We start from the raw sequence: 14,654 nt of genomic DNA, 5'->3' as shown, positions 1-14,654 counted from the left end.
AGTTCAAGGACATGAATTTTGCCAAAATGTTGACCATTCCTAAAAGTTTATTCTTAACTTCTCTACTATCTCATTAAAAAGCACTGGTTTAAAAGATAGTATTATATATTTTCAGGTAAATCGAACCCCCTGCTTTAGTGAAGAAAACATAAGATAGCCATAGTTGAAAGGGTTTATTAATCACAAAGAACACCATATTCCTAGTTAAGTAATGATAGTAAAGTACTGTCAAACAAATACTCAATGCTTACCACATACTGAACACTATTCTTTTTGTACATTATGATTTAATTCTCATAGGGACCCTATAAAGCAAGTAGCATTGTTTTAATCTCCATTTTATAGATTAAAAAACAAAGGCTTGGCCGGGTGTGGTATAGTCCCAGCGCTTGGGAGGCTGAGACAGGAGGATCACACAGGTTGAAAGCCAGCCTCAGCTACTTAGTGAGGCTCTCAGCAACTTAGTGAGACTCTGTTTCCAAATAAAATATAAAATAGGTCTGGGAGTGCAGCCCGGAGGTAGAAAAGCCCCCCTGGGTTCCACACCCAGTACCACACACACACACACACACACACACACACACACACACACACACAAAAGGCTCAAAGTAGCAACAGGTATGTGTTATTTCAAAGTCTGTGCTTACAACTGCTATCTTATATGTTTTTGACCCCAAAGTTCCTAACAGTCATTGATAAGAGATATACAGCTGGGCAGTACAGCTTAGGGTACCACACTGGAATATGAGACAGAGTGTTCAAGCACATTGCACGTTCATGTGCCTCACAAACAGTAATATGCAAATCAGTAAGTAAAATAGGTAGGTAAAATTTTTTACTATAAAATGTAATATGGGACAAAATAAAACAGTGACCTTTTCTTCAAAGAGTAAAAAAGTTATAGATAAATACAATGTGGTTGAGAGTCTATAAAGTAGCTGTGGTTCTTGGAAGCCATGCCATTGTTACTATTGCTGATAAGGTTGAAAGAATTAAGAGAAATTATGTCATGGATCATGGACTCTTACTGGGAAAGTACTAGTCAGGATGTCAGAGAAGCTCTATTGAATTATCCTGATGAAGAGAAAGCTGAAGGAAACGGATGTCTTGGGAAGCGAACTGGAATACCCTGGTTACAAATTACTGTCTTCTAGTTCAGGTCATTGTCCCTGCCAACATAAGGCACTAGCTCAGGAAAGAGGCAAGGATTATAAATCACTTCAAAGAAACAATAAATGAGGCTGAGTTCTTTCACCAATAGTAAAGACAATTCTGAGATCTTAGCAGTTTTTTGCAAATGTCAATGAGTTTTACATTTGAATATATTCATTCTTTGAGTGCACAGTGGTAAAAAAAACACAGAATTAACTCCTTATCACTAGCTGTTTTTAAATGCTTTATGTACACATCCACAAATGTATTAGTTAGACTTAGGAGTGTAAGCAGTAACTCATTATTAACCTAAAGTATTCCTCAGTACCCAGCCATACAACCTTCTTATTTCCAGTGGGAAAGACGGAGCTGCCTTCAATGAGGTCGAGGTTAAGTCACAAAAATAAAAACAAGCAGCATTAAGATAGAAAAACAGATTTCTTCAGAAATCACATTTCAGAGCTTCTAGAGAAGAAAAATAGCTGAGAGTTATCCTTACTGAAACTATATATAACATGAAAAAAATGGCACTCACTGAACCTTTTCTCTGGGTTTAAAACAAAACAAGATACAACAGCCTCTGCTCTAATTTTGACTCCTCTGAGAGTCTCTATAGTTCAAATAATTAATTCCTATTTATTGAACATCTACGTGCACCTATATACATCTTAGAATTATCTTCTTAATTTTCTATATTCAACATAGTGCAGAATACAGAAACATTTGGCAAGAAATTGTTTAGCACTGAATATAGACTTTATTTGATTTGATTTGTGGTACTGGGGATTGAACACAGGTTGCATTCTACCTATACCCCTAGCCCTATTTTATTTATTTATTTTGAAACAGGGTCTCAAAAAGTTGCTAAGGGACTCACTAAGTAGCTGAGGCTGGTCTCAAACCAGTGATCTTTCTTTCTCAGCCTCCCAAGTACTAGGATTCCAGGTGTGTGCCACTGCTTTTGGCTATTACCGATTATTTTAAAATGATGGACCCTTTTGTTGTTTGTGGCATTATATAGCTAATTCATATTAATTTAAACCATTATTTTTTTCTAATATTCCTAGACACATTCACACATACACACACTCTTAAGGAGTGACCAGCTCCCTATTCTTCTGCCATAGCATATTACAGAAGTTATGTGGCTAAAGAAAATCACTACATTACACTCACTGAGAGGGACATCTTCTCCTGATAGACCTTTGAGGGTAGAGCAAAAGATGAGCACATGATAAAATGAAAGAAACATGAACATATTACAGAGCTGTTTGGAGTCAGGGGCTAGCTTCATGTGTGTCTGACCAATACACCCTTGCACTTAGAAGGTTTGGTTTAATGACCTAATATTGCCATATTGAGAGCCTTACTGTTTCTTCTTTCTTTCTTTCTTTCTTTCTTTCTTTCTTTCTTTCTTTCTTTCTTTATTTCTTTCTCTCCTTCCTTCCTTCCTTCTTTCTCCTCCTCCTCCTCCTCCTCTTCTTCTCTTCCTGTTGTTGTTGTTGTTGTTGTTGTTGTTGTTGTTGTTGTTCTTCTTCTTCTTCTTCTTCTTCTTCTTCTTCTTCTTCTTCTTCTTCTTCTTCTTCTTCTTTTTCTTCTTCTCCTCCTCCTCCTCCTCCTCCTCCTCCTCCTCCTCCTTCTTTTCCTTCTCCTTCTTCTTTTCTTCTACTTTTTTCTCAAAAGGCTCCTTGTGTTTTTATTTTATACTCATTTCTGTAGCAAATTGCATAGTTTCATTATGACTTCATTCTCTGCCTTCTGGTAATGGGGATTGGATTCAGGGACATTCTAACTCTTGTAATTTATTTATTTTTAATTTTGAAACAGGGTCTAAGTTACCTGCACTGTTCTTGAACCTGCGACCCTCCTGTCTCCACATTTCAAGTACTGGGATTGAAAGCATGTGAAATTGTACCTGGCATGACTCACTGTTTACTATGTTTAAAGTCAGACCATGTTTTAGCTTCTTCATCTATAACAACTGGGTGATACCCACTCAACAGGGTTGGTGGGAATATTAGAGAAGATACCATATATGAAAGTTATGAGTATATAGCTTGGCACATAGGGCTACAAAAGAAATGTGAAATAAAATGGAAATGGAAGAATTCTTGCTCTTACATCTAGGGAAGTATAGAAACCACCAGAAAGCATAATTAGGTGTAGCTAAAACTGAAACATCAGTACTTACAGCCCATAGATCTGTGGTGCAATTTCCAGTCTGTTCAAGTGCATATAGAGCTCAATATCATGCTTCTTCAGCAGATGATCCTGGATCTGGTTGACTTTAGTAACAATAGCGACTGTTGGCCCCAAGTCCTGGGGTCTAGCAAAGGGGATTGGAGTCATCAGAGTCTGTTTGCCCTGTAAACAGGGAAAAAAATGAAACATGTATTATTTCAATATGAAGCATATTAAGAGAAATAGGAACATCATTCTTCAATTTACTTATCAAAGGAAGTTTCAATAAGAAACAAAAGCTGCTTTAAATATCTCAAGACAAATCCTTAAAATATACAATCATATCCTGGTAATATAAATGATTTTTCTCATAGAGCAGTGGCCAGAAAATGCCTCCTAAAAGATTTCTTCATTTTTTTTCTCTTTACCAGTGTCCTTTGTGACATTAAATTCTACAAGATAATTTTGGCTAGAGTTGGTGGTGTTCATTACAAACTAACAAACTATCCATGGTTTATCTGATCAACTCTAGTTTACAAAGGGAATACTTTGATGAAAATGTGTGTGTGTGTGTGTGTGTGTGTGTGTGTGTGTGTGTGTGTGTGTGTGTTTAAAATTTAAACATAAGCCAGCCATGGTGGTGCATGCTTGTAATCCCAATACTTGGGAGGGGGAGACCAGAGGATCGCAGGTTCAAGGTCAGCCTGAGCTACTTATTTAGGCCCTCTGCAACTTAGTGAGACTCTGTTTCAAAATAAAAAATAAAAAATAGGGCTGGGGGTTTGGCTCAGAAGAGGTAGAATGCTTTGGATTCAATCCCCAGTAATTAAAAAAAATAAAAAATAAAAAATAGTAAATGAAAACTGTTTACCCTGATCTCTCAAAACTATATAGAAAAGGCAAGTCGGGTGTGGTGGTGCATGCCTGTAATCCCAGTACCTGGGAGGCTGAGACGGGAGGATCATAGGTTTGAGAACAGTCTCAGCAACTTAACAAGATTCTTACCAACCTAGGAAGACCCTCTTCCAAAAATAAAAGTTAAAAAAAAAGAGCTGGGATTATAGCTCGGAGGCAGAATGCCTCCAGGTTCGATCCCCCATATCGAAAACAAAACAAAACAGCCAACTATATAAAAAGGGAATGAAATAAAGAAAATATATTAGAAAAGAAGGTGTTATCTCACTGCCCTTTTGCCAATTTAAATAGTGGAGTAAGAGATTTTAAACTCTCTAGAGCAAAAGAACAGCAGACTTAAAAAATGAGCTCTATGTTGGGTCCCAATTACAACCCCATTCCTGCCACCCACTCGTCCATATTAGGAGGGAGAGATCACCAATGCCCTGTAACGTTTTCATGTAATCCTCAGGTTTTCATTACACACTCATGTTTGGTAACATTTCCTGATGGAGGGACTTGCTTGTTCAGGCCCCACTTTCTATCTGTGCAATACTGGCATTCACAGCATCACTTCTCTGTGATTTTTGACCTACCATTCATTCTCAGTTGACTTTTCTATATATAAATACTATATATTTTTCTATATGTATAAATACTAGAAATAAACTCATTCTTAAGTTATTCTTGAGTGATTTCATTCATCTCCAGAGCTTCAATGTTTGCATAACCTCGTGAATATACTAAATGACACTACAATGTATATGTTTAAAGAGAGAATGTTTCACAATGAAAATATAATTAAAAATAAAAGAAAGTTAAGGGCAAAGGGGATTGGTGCTAAAATAATTCCTAAGAGCAAAACTAACTATGCACTTTAGTAGCAGTGTATATATTGACTTACTTGGATAGTTACAGCAGTTTGTAATAATTTTATAAAATTATTATGAAGTAGCAACACTACTTATAAAAACTCATATGAAGCCAGCTGTGGGGTGCACTCCTGTCATTCCAGCTACTTGCGAGGCTGAGGTAGAAAGATGACAAGTTCCAGGCCAGCCTAGGCAACTTAGCAAGATCTTGTTTCAAAATAAAAATAAAAAGAAAGGGCTAGGGATGCAGCTCTATTGTAAAGTACTTGCATACTATATATGAGGATGTGTGGTCAATCCCCAGTAAAACACACACACAGCCTTTGAATCTCTTTAAGTATTTTTTCTTATAGTAATAATATGAATACATATTTTTAGACTCCAATATAATGATATTATTAGATATTATTGTCTACTATATGTTGTTAATAAAATTTTTTACTCAATTATACTGATGAGATCTGTACTTTAAGACTTACCTTTTGACCATCATGCTCAAAAGTAGAAAACCAAGGCTCAGCAGTTTCCATAAGTTGTGAGAACATTGCACTGAAAATTAGCAAAATAAATGTTATTTATCTTAACTAGAGTACTAATGGCATAAAAAAGGAAAATTAACAAAGGTTTTGAACTTACTAGGCATCATGTTCCAGATACTCAGGGTTCAGGAGAGTTTTCATTTCCTCACTTAAAAAAGCAATACAAGCAATCAAAATATGTAATTTTTAAATAATTGAAGGGCATTCAGAGTTTCCTCATTCTACGTGCTATATAAGACAATTTTCATATAATATACAGATTGAAAAAAATCATCCTTCTTAATGATAAGGGGAAATCTATTAACAAATGAAATCCTTCCTTTCTATAAAGATCAAGAACAAATGAGCTGGGGATGGTGGTGCATGCTTGTAATCCCTGTACTTGGGAGGCTGAGACAGGAGGATCGCAGGTTCATAGCCAGCCTCAGCTACCTAGTGAGGCCCTCTGCAACTTATTCAGACCCTGTTTCAAAATAAAAAATAAAAAACTGGGCTGGGGGTGTAGTTCAGGGGTAGAATGCCCCGGGTTCCATCCCAGAACACACAAAAAGAACAAATTAGCTGCCTTAGCCGGGCGTGGTGGCACACGCTTGTAATCCCCACGCTTGGGAGGCAGAGACAGGAGGATTGCGCAAGTTCGAAGCCAGCCGCGCACGCTGGCTTAGGAGACCCTGTTTCCAAATAAAAATATAAAATAGGTCTGGGAGTGTAGCCTGGAGGTAGAAGGGTTTCCAGGAACCCCAGTACCACCAAAAAAAAAAAAAAAAAAAAAAAAAAAAAAATTAGCTGCCTTACCTGTGTCACAGTTAGGTAAGTATCTAATTTTTGCAAATAATAAATACGGTGACAATATTTTCTCTGTTTGATCTAGAATAATTTATTAATATACAATCTACCACTTGTCATCCAAAACAAAAAGTATAAGGTTACTGATTGAATATGTAAAATCAAAACATTTATTTTCTTCTAATGGCTTCTATTTTTATTTTAACACTAATCATTGATAGTACTTTTAAAAATCTATTATACTTCTGCTTTTACTTTGTAATGTATCAAAAGAGCTGAAGAAGCATCTTCCATTCATTTTAATGCTATATTCAATCACCTATACTTCCTGTAAAGTATATTCTGCATGTATTTTTTTTTTTTCTGGGACTGGGGCTGGAACCCAGGGGCACTGTATATCCAAGCTACACTACAAGCCCTAGTTTTATTGTTTTATTCTTTATTTTGAAACAAGGTCTCACTGAGTTGTAAAGTGTCTCACTAAGTAGCTGAGGCTGTCCGTGAACTGATTCTCCAGTCTCAGCCTCCCGAATGCTGGGATTACACACGTGTGCCATTACGCCCAGCTACATGCACATGTTTTTAACCAATAAAACCAGCATAAACTGGGCTCAGTGGTACACATCTATAATACTAATACTTGGGAGGCTAAGAGGAGGACTACTGTAGGTTCAAGATCAGCCTCAGCAACTTAAGATCCTGTTTCAAAAGCAAAAACTGAAACCAAACTAAACAAACAAACAAAAAAGCACAAGTGGGGTATAGTGCAGAGCTAGAATACCACTGAGTTTAATCCCCAGTATCACACACTCATAAAAAGGCATAAAAACAGGATCCCAATATTAACTTAATCCTTGCACTTTAGAATCATTGAAGTGAAGGTAATTAAGATATGGTTATTTTTCAAGATCCAATAAATTCAACAAAATTATAGAAACTTAGAAGAAACTTGAGAATACTAATCTATAACCTAGTAGACAAAAGTTAGGGTTAGCACAGTTCTGAATATACACATAGCAAAATGGACAATATGTATTTGATTATTAATGATTACAGTTAAATATGTGCGATGTTATGTCCCAGCTTTTTTGGGGGTTTTTTGTTTGTTTGTTTGTTTGTTTATTTATCGGAGAGCTATCCTAATGGAATACTCCAGATAAAGCCTTGCAGTCCTCCATCTCTCCATTCGCAAAATGCATTCAGATGTCTCTCTATCCCGTCAGTTAGGGTAGCTTAAGTTAGAAAAATAAATTCCAATAACTACCTAAGTTAAATCCACTTACAAAAGTCATCTGTAACTGAGTACAGTGGCACACGCCTGTAATCCCAGCTTCTTGGGAGACTGAGGCAGAATGATCCCAAGCTGCAGGCCATCCTTAGCAACTCACTGAGAACCTCTCTCAAAATAAAAAGGGCAGGAGCTATAGCTTAGTGGCAGAGCATCCCTGGGTTCAATCCACCACACTGGGGGAATGAAGGAACACAAAATCATTTAAAGGAAAAGAATAAATGTGTCCCCAACCATGAGAAGTCATGTGGCTTATAAACAGACTAAGTTCTTTGGAGTGCCACTCCTTTACTCCTGAGTTAGGCCAAGCCAACCTCGGGAAGAGAAAGTAGCTCATAAAGCTCTCATTCAGCTCAGAGAGGAAGATGAGTCATCAGAAGGCAGTATACAGGGATAGATAAATATCACAAGTCATTAGCACTTCTGTTACTACAACAAACATTTCATTTTCTTAATCCATTAGTTATGTTTTCAGTTTGATACAAACCTAAGATATCAAAGACTTAATTGCAAATTTGTCCCACAGCTAAAGCAGAATTAGAACTATTAAGTGAACTTAACAATTTGCCACATAAAACACAATCAAGGGTTCACAACTTAAACTTAGAAGGACCTCCAATTTAAGAGATTCTGAGGTTAAAAGATTACAGTGAGCACTGAAAAAAACACATGGGATTCGTACAGAAACTTGCCTGGGCTGTGCAGACTCACTGGCATGCAGGAAAGCTTGGTGGTCACAGTGCAGGGTGAAGACGATAGGCGCTAACAGCTCGTGCATACCCTGAAAGACAGGCCAAGAACAGAGAAGGGATTTTGAGTGCTGTAGTAAATAGTACAAGCTGACTCAATGGTTTGTTGTTTTTTTCAACTGTGTCCTGCCACCAAAAGGTCCACAGTATAAAGAAAAGCATAAAAATGGAAAGCTGCAAAAAAAGATTTTTATCTACTTTTAGAACATGGCGAGTATTTCTCCTGTAAATGACACGACAAACAATAAATTGGCATGGTAGACAACCTTGCACCTGTCAGTTGCTTCAAGATCTGTACTCATAAATATGAATTTCATTTATGCAAATTATAATCATGAGTTACAGTGTAAAGATCTGCAGCAAGAAGGGCAACGAAGCACTGTAGACCTAAGGAAATTACAGCCAATGTTTTCATTATATAATAGCTCAAAATTAGGATGTCTGTAGATTTAGAAAGAGCTAAAGTCAGCTAGCTAGGAATGTTAGATAATAAGAGAAACAAGCTTTGGCAGAAATGACAGAAAATAAAGTTTTTAAAATAGGATTTTCAACAAGTTTACTTATAAAATTACCATGTTTTCATGTACACTTCAAATATCAGGTTAATTTTCAACTTATTTAATGAGTTCACCACTAAAATGGTTTCCTTTATAGTGGAGGGAGGTCCACCCTATATATTACATAAATAGGCACAGAAACAAAATGGCATACTATCATTGAGCTGCCTTTTAAAAGTTATTCTAAAAATTCATAGTTTATTCATTTTGTGGGAACATAAGATATTACACATTAGTGATTAGCCTTGTTAATTTAGTTTGTTCCCCTTTAACCATAAAACACCATATTCTAGCACGTTAAAATAGATTATACACTTTCTTGCCTCTAAATGTAAGAAATTACCATGTTCATTTGCTTAGTAACTAAGGGTGCTCTTTTACAAAAAAAAAAAAAAAAAAAAAAAAAAGACAAGACAAAATAGCTCCTTTTGGAGTAATAAATATAAAACACGGGAGCTAAGAGGAGAGAGCTTTTTGCTGGCACCACTAAAGGAGGCTTCCTGTAGTGGAAGGATGGATACACAAACCCTCTGTGAAGTCCAGCAGCTCTGCGCTAGTCTTAAGAAGTCAGCTGACATCACAAAGAAAATATGAGAGTAAACTTTGTCAGGCTTCATTTCATTTAAAAGTTGTAAATAGCTTTGAGATCCACAATTAAAGGGTATTTTTACAGAGTTATTTATGATCCACTGACAATTTACTTGTGACTTAGGACAAACTACCACAAACACTCAATTCTTTGAGTTAATCATTTCTTCATTTCAAGATTTAACAAACCTTGAAAAGAATGTTCCTTAGAAGAACATGGTAGATACCAGAAAAAGATGAAATCATCTAAGTTAATTGTGCTTTAAAAATCATCATTAGGATAAATCATAATGAATAACTTGAAGTTATTTCAAAAACAAAGTACCATAATTTTAATAACCAAGATAGTATAATTTAATGTAATAAAATAAAGAAAAATATAAATAAAAAAATAAAAGCAGACAAGTTGGCCAAAGATCAACAGAAATTAAAACTGTAATAAATATCCTTGTGGTAATCTTTTACCTGTTTCTTAGAATGTTTAACTTCGAATAAAGTCTGCAGAAGTAGAATTTCTGGGTAAAGATATTTGTTAAAGTTCCTGATATATACATATATATCATGGACTTTATGTGTGTGTGTGTTATACACGCACACATAACAATAAGCTGCCCTCCACAAAATTTTCTCCCACTGTAGAATATAAAATTACCATTACACATATACTCATCTATATTTGTAGATATTTTTTTAAATTTTGTCCATTTTCACAAATTGCTGTAATGATTCATTTACATGCTAGGGAGATCAAACTCTAAATTTTTATTGGCCATCTTTATTTAATGAGTTGTCCTTTTCATCCAAATAAAGTATTGTTTCTTTGTCCCTAGTGATTTGTAACAGTTCTTTACCAATTTGTAATATTTTCCTGTTTATCATTTATCTTTTAATTTTGGTATCTTATGTCATATTAAACTGTACACTTTAATAGTCAAGACACTACATTACCCTTTGCAGGTTTGTTTTTTTCTATTTTGCTTTGATGCATAAAAAGACTTCCCTCGTGTTAAAATTATGCAATAGTATAATTTCCTTTTTTCAGTTAATTCTTCATTCAATTGGGATGCATTTAATTTTTACCATAAAGCATATGGTACTGAGAAAACTGTATAGCCATATATAGAAGAATGAAAACAGACCCCAACCTCTCATCCTGAACAAGAATCCATTCAAATGAATGGAAGACCTAGAAATTAGAGCAGATACTTTGCAATTACTAGAATAGGGAATAGGCCCCAAATTCTAACATATAGGCACTGGTAGCAACTTTAACAAGACCGCCAAAGCTCAGGGAATAAAACTGAGATTTAATAAATGGAATGGCATTAATCTGGAAAGCTTTTGAGCAGCAAAAGAAACCATCAAGATTCCAAAGAGAGAGCCTACATAATGGGAGAAAATCTTTCCCAGCTACTCTTCTGATAAGAGATATAAAGAACTCAATTTTTGTGTGTGTGGTACTGGGGATGAAACCCAGGGGCATTCTACCTCCGAGCAGCACCCCAGTCTCACTGAGTTGCAGTGAGGTCCTTACTAAGTAGTAACTGAGGCTGGCTGCGGACTACAATCCTCCTGTCTCCGCCTCCCAAATACTGGGGTTACAAGTATACACCACCACACCCAGCTCAAAAATCTTAACATTAAAAATAAATAAATAACTGAGCCAGGCGTGGGTGCACGCCTATAATCCCAGTACTCAGGAGAATGAAAAAGGAGGATTGCAGGTTTGTGGCCAGCCTCAGCTACTTAGTGAGACCCTCGAAAGTTAGTGAGACCCTGTTTAAAATTTTAAAAAAACAGGGCTGGGAGTGTAGCACAGAGATGGAAAACCCCTGAATTCAATCCCTAGTACTACTACTAATAATCACCATCATCAAATAAAAAAATGGGCAACTGAGCTGAACAGACACTTCTCAAGAGAAGAAATACAAAAGACTAATAAATATATAAAGACTCAACATCATTAGCAATCAAGGAAATGTAAATCAAAGCTACACCGAGATTCTATCTAACTTTAGTTAGGATAGCAACCATCAAGAATATAAAGTACAAATATTAGTGAGGATGTGGGGAAATCAGAACCTTTATATACTGTTGGTGGGACCGCAAATTATGTAACTACTATGAAGATCAGCATGGAGGGTTGACTAATAATGGAACTACCATTAAAACCCAGTTATACCCTCCTCAGTATCTTTCCAAAGTAATCCAAGTCAAAATGCTAATACACGAATACTCATGTGTATAGCAGCACAAATCACAATACCCACATTACAGACTAGGTGTCTCTCGAAAGATGAATGAATAAAGAAAATGTGTTTACACATTTTCTAATTATATATACACACACATTATACATTTATAATTATATATACACATATACACACTCACACCACTACAATTTTACTCAGCCATAAAGAGGAACAAAATTATATAATTTGCAGGAAAATGGATGAAACTACTAGATATTATACTAAGGGAGATCAGTCAAGGGTTGAATCTTTTCTCTCATAGGTGGAAGCCATAGAGAAAACAGAATACAAAAGGAGTTAGAAAACTAAGAAGGGTGGCCAGCAGAAGAGCAGAAGGGGGCGAGGGGAGGGTGGTTGGGAAAGAAGAAAAGGGGAGCAATGAAGGTAACGGTTCAAGTTGTGTCGTGCCCATAAAGAAGGTACCATTACTGATCTAGCTCTTATGTATGGGAACTGGTAGATAGTGGGATGAGATCTTAAGAGAATCATACCAAAAACTGTGTCTGTTTATTTGCGTAAATTTGCACCTCTCTAAAATGTATGATTACAATACACCAATAAAATTATATTAAGAATGTTTTTCTAAAAGAATTAAACTAATTTACTGAATAACCACTCATCTTCAACAAATTTAATCTATTCTATAAGTGGAAGAGCTTATCTTCTCCAAAGAGTTCTGAAATGCTATCTTTATTACAATCTCAATGATTAGCTCAGATTTTTTCCCTTAGATTTTATTGGTATCTTATTAATTTTTTATTTGCTCCTCTTTAAAGATTTTTGCTTTCACTGTCATTGGTGCATTGTAATCACGCATCACAATGAAGTTCAGTGTGATCAAGACCTGTAGGCACACAGCTCTTGGCTTACATATTCTTTTATTGAAATTTTTTTAATTTTTAATTTTTTATTGGTGTACTGTATTCATACATCATAATGGGATAAAAAAAACTTTTGTAGACATACATGCACATATCGCCCAATTAGCCCCTACCCGATCCCCACCCCGTTCCCTCCCCATCCCTCCTTCCTATGCTTGGCTTAGTAGTTGACATCTAGTATTATAGCAATTTATCCAAAATTAACAATGATAATCTCACAGAACAGTTTCATCTATCTGATACCAAACTTTTGATGACTTAAAATATTCTTAACAAGAACTTTACTAGTATAAAGACCTTCACAATATTCCTCTGTATGTTCTCCCCCCTCCCCCTGAAATTATCTTGCCTAGTGAAACTTTTCTTCCAGGTGTATTGTGGTATCATTTAGTTATGTAAAATGCTAAACAAAACAGCAGAACTTTTTGGCACTGAATTAAAATTTACTTAAAATAAGCACTTCTAAAAATGCCAGATTTTTCAATTAAAAAATGTATACAGTTGTGTAGTTTTCATGATTAGACCTCACTCTGTTCATAGGTTTATGACTAGCTGTTCTTTCTTTTTTGGTGGTAGTGGTGGTAATTTTGTGAACCTTTCCTCTTCAGTATGTTTTCTAATTAATTATGGCGGGATTACTATGAAATAGCTTTTCTTAAGGGCTCCTCTCTGTCTTTTTAAAACGTTCTCCCCAGCACCAGGCGTGGTGGCGCACGCTTGTAATCCCCACGCTTGGGAGGCGGAGACAGGAAGGATCGGGCAGGTTCGAACCCAGGCGCGCTGGCTTATGAGACCCTGTTTCCAAATAAAAATATAAAAATTAGGTCTGGGAGTGTAGCCCGAAGGTAGAAGGGCTTCCAGGAACCCCAGTACCACACACACACACAAAGTTCTCTCCCCTCTATATCTGTGGCAGTATTACCTCCAGCGCTCCATTTGTTCAGTAATCATCATTCACTGACTGCAGTAACTATTCCATTTATTTATTTCTGCAGTCCTGGGGATGGAACCCAGAGACATTCTACCACCAAGCTACACTTCCAGCCCTATTTTTTATTCTTTATTTTGAAACAAGGTTTCGGAGGGCCTTGCTAAGTAGCTGAGGTTGCTGCTCACCAGGATCTTCCTGTCTCAGCCTCCTGAATGCTGGGATTACAAATATGTGCCACCATGCCTGGCAAACTATTCCATTTACAATATTTGCTGTAGACACAAAGTAAGTAAAGTGGGCTAGTCTGAGAAAAAAATACAGTTGCAAACAATATTACATGCTGTGTGTTTCAGTGTGTTTGCACAAGATATATACATATGTGTGTGAAGAATATGTCATACACACACATACATGTACAACCTGCCCTTTTTATCCATTATTTCTTTTTTAAATACATTTCTGTTGGTGCAGTGCAGCATCACATCATAATGAAGTTCAGAGTGATGTGGGCACAGATGAATACAGGACTTGGTGAGCTTCCCACCCCCAGCTGCCTATCCACTGCCACACATGATGTCAAGATGGGCACTGATAATTTTATATATATACATAATGTCAATAAAACAAAACTATGTTGTCGGCAGGAAAATGGGGGCCTGGGGGAACAGTATGTTAGGTGAGATTAGTCAGTCACAGAAAGTGATCATGTTTTATATGCGGAAGCTAGGCAGTAATCAGGACACAAGAAGGACTTTAGATAAAAAAGGAGAAAGCCAGTGAAGTCATAGAAAAGTCTATGGAATTGTGTCGTGGGGGGAGAGAGAAAAAATGAAGGAAATAGTATCCATGGCTTAATCGTCTGTGAATTCAATCAAATATGGATAAAAGAGATTAGAAAATCACAGAAAGATACTAAAGATAAAGACTTTCTTCTGTTTAAATTATTAACATATTATTTATAAAGTGGTTATCATAAATAGTCTA

General features: G+C 36.2%; 1 protein-coding gene across 2 annotated transcripts in view; it reads right to left on the bottom strand.

Annotated features, from left to right (window-relative positions):
- TBC1D5 (TBC1 domain family member 5) overlaps nucleotides 1–14,654 on the bottom strand; it is a gene marked incomplete at both ends in the record, with an annotated part of 350,595 nt that overhangs the window by 216,354 nt on the left and 119,587 nt on the right. For both annotated transcript variants that reach the window (XM_080715898.1, XM_080715899.1), the window contains 4 exons: nucleotides 3,344–3,516; nucleotides 5,579–5,648; nucleotides 5,736–5,782; nucleotides 8,401–8,493. In XM_080715898.1, the coding sequence (XP_080572024.1) occupies nucleotides 3,344–3,516; nucleotides 5,579–5,648; nucleotides 5,736–5,782; nucleotides 8,401–8,493 (383 nt within the window). The remainder of the gene's footprint in view (nucleotides 1–3,343; nucleotides 3,517–5,578; nucleotides 5,649–5,735; nucleotides 5,783–8,400; nucleotides 8,494–14,654) is intronic.

This window comes from Muscardinus avellanarius, assembly GCF_963383645.1.
Source record: "Muscardinus avellanarius genome assembly, chromosome: 18".
Taxonomy (NCBI): domain Eukaryota; kingdom Metazoa; phylum Chordata; class Mammalia; order Rodentia; family Gliridae; genus Muscardinus; species Muscardinus avellanarius.
The sequence above is the reverse complement of the archived record's forward strand: the minus strand, read 5'-3'. Positions and strand labels throughout refer to the sequence as shown.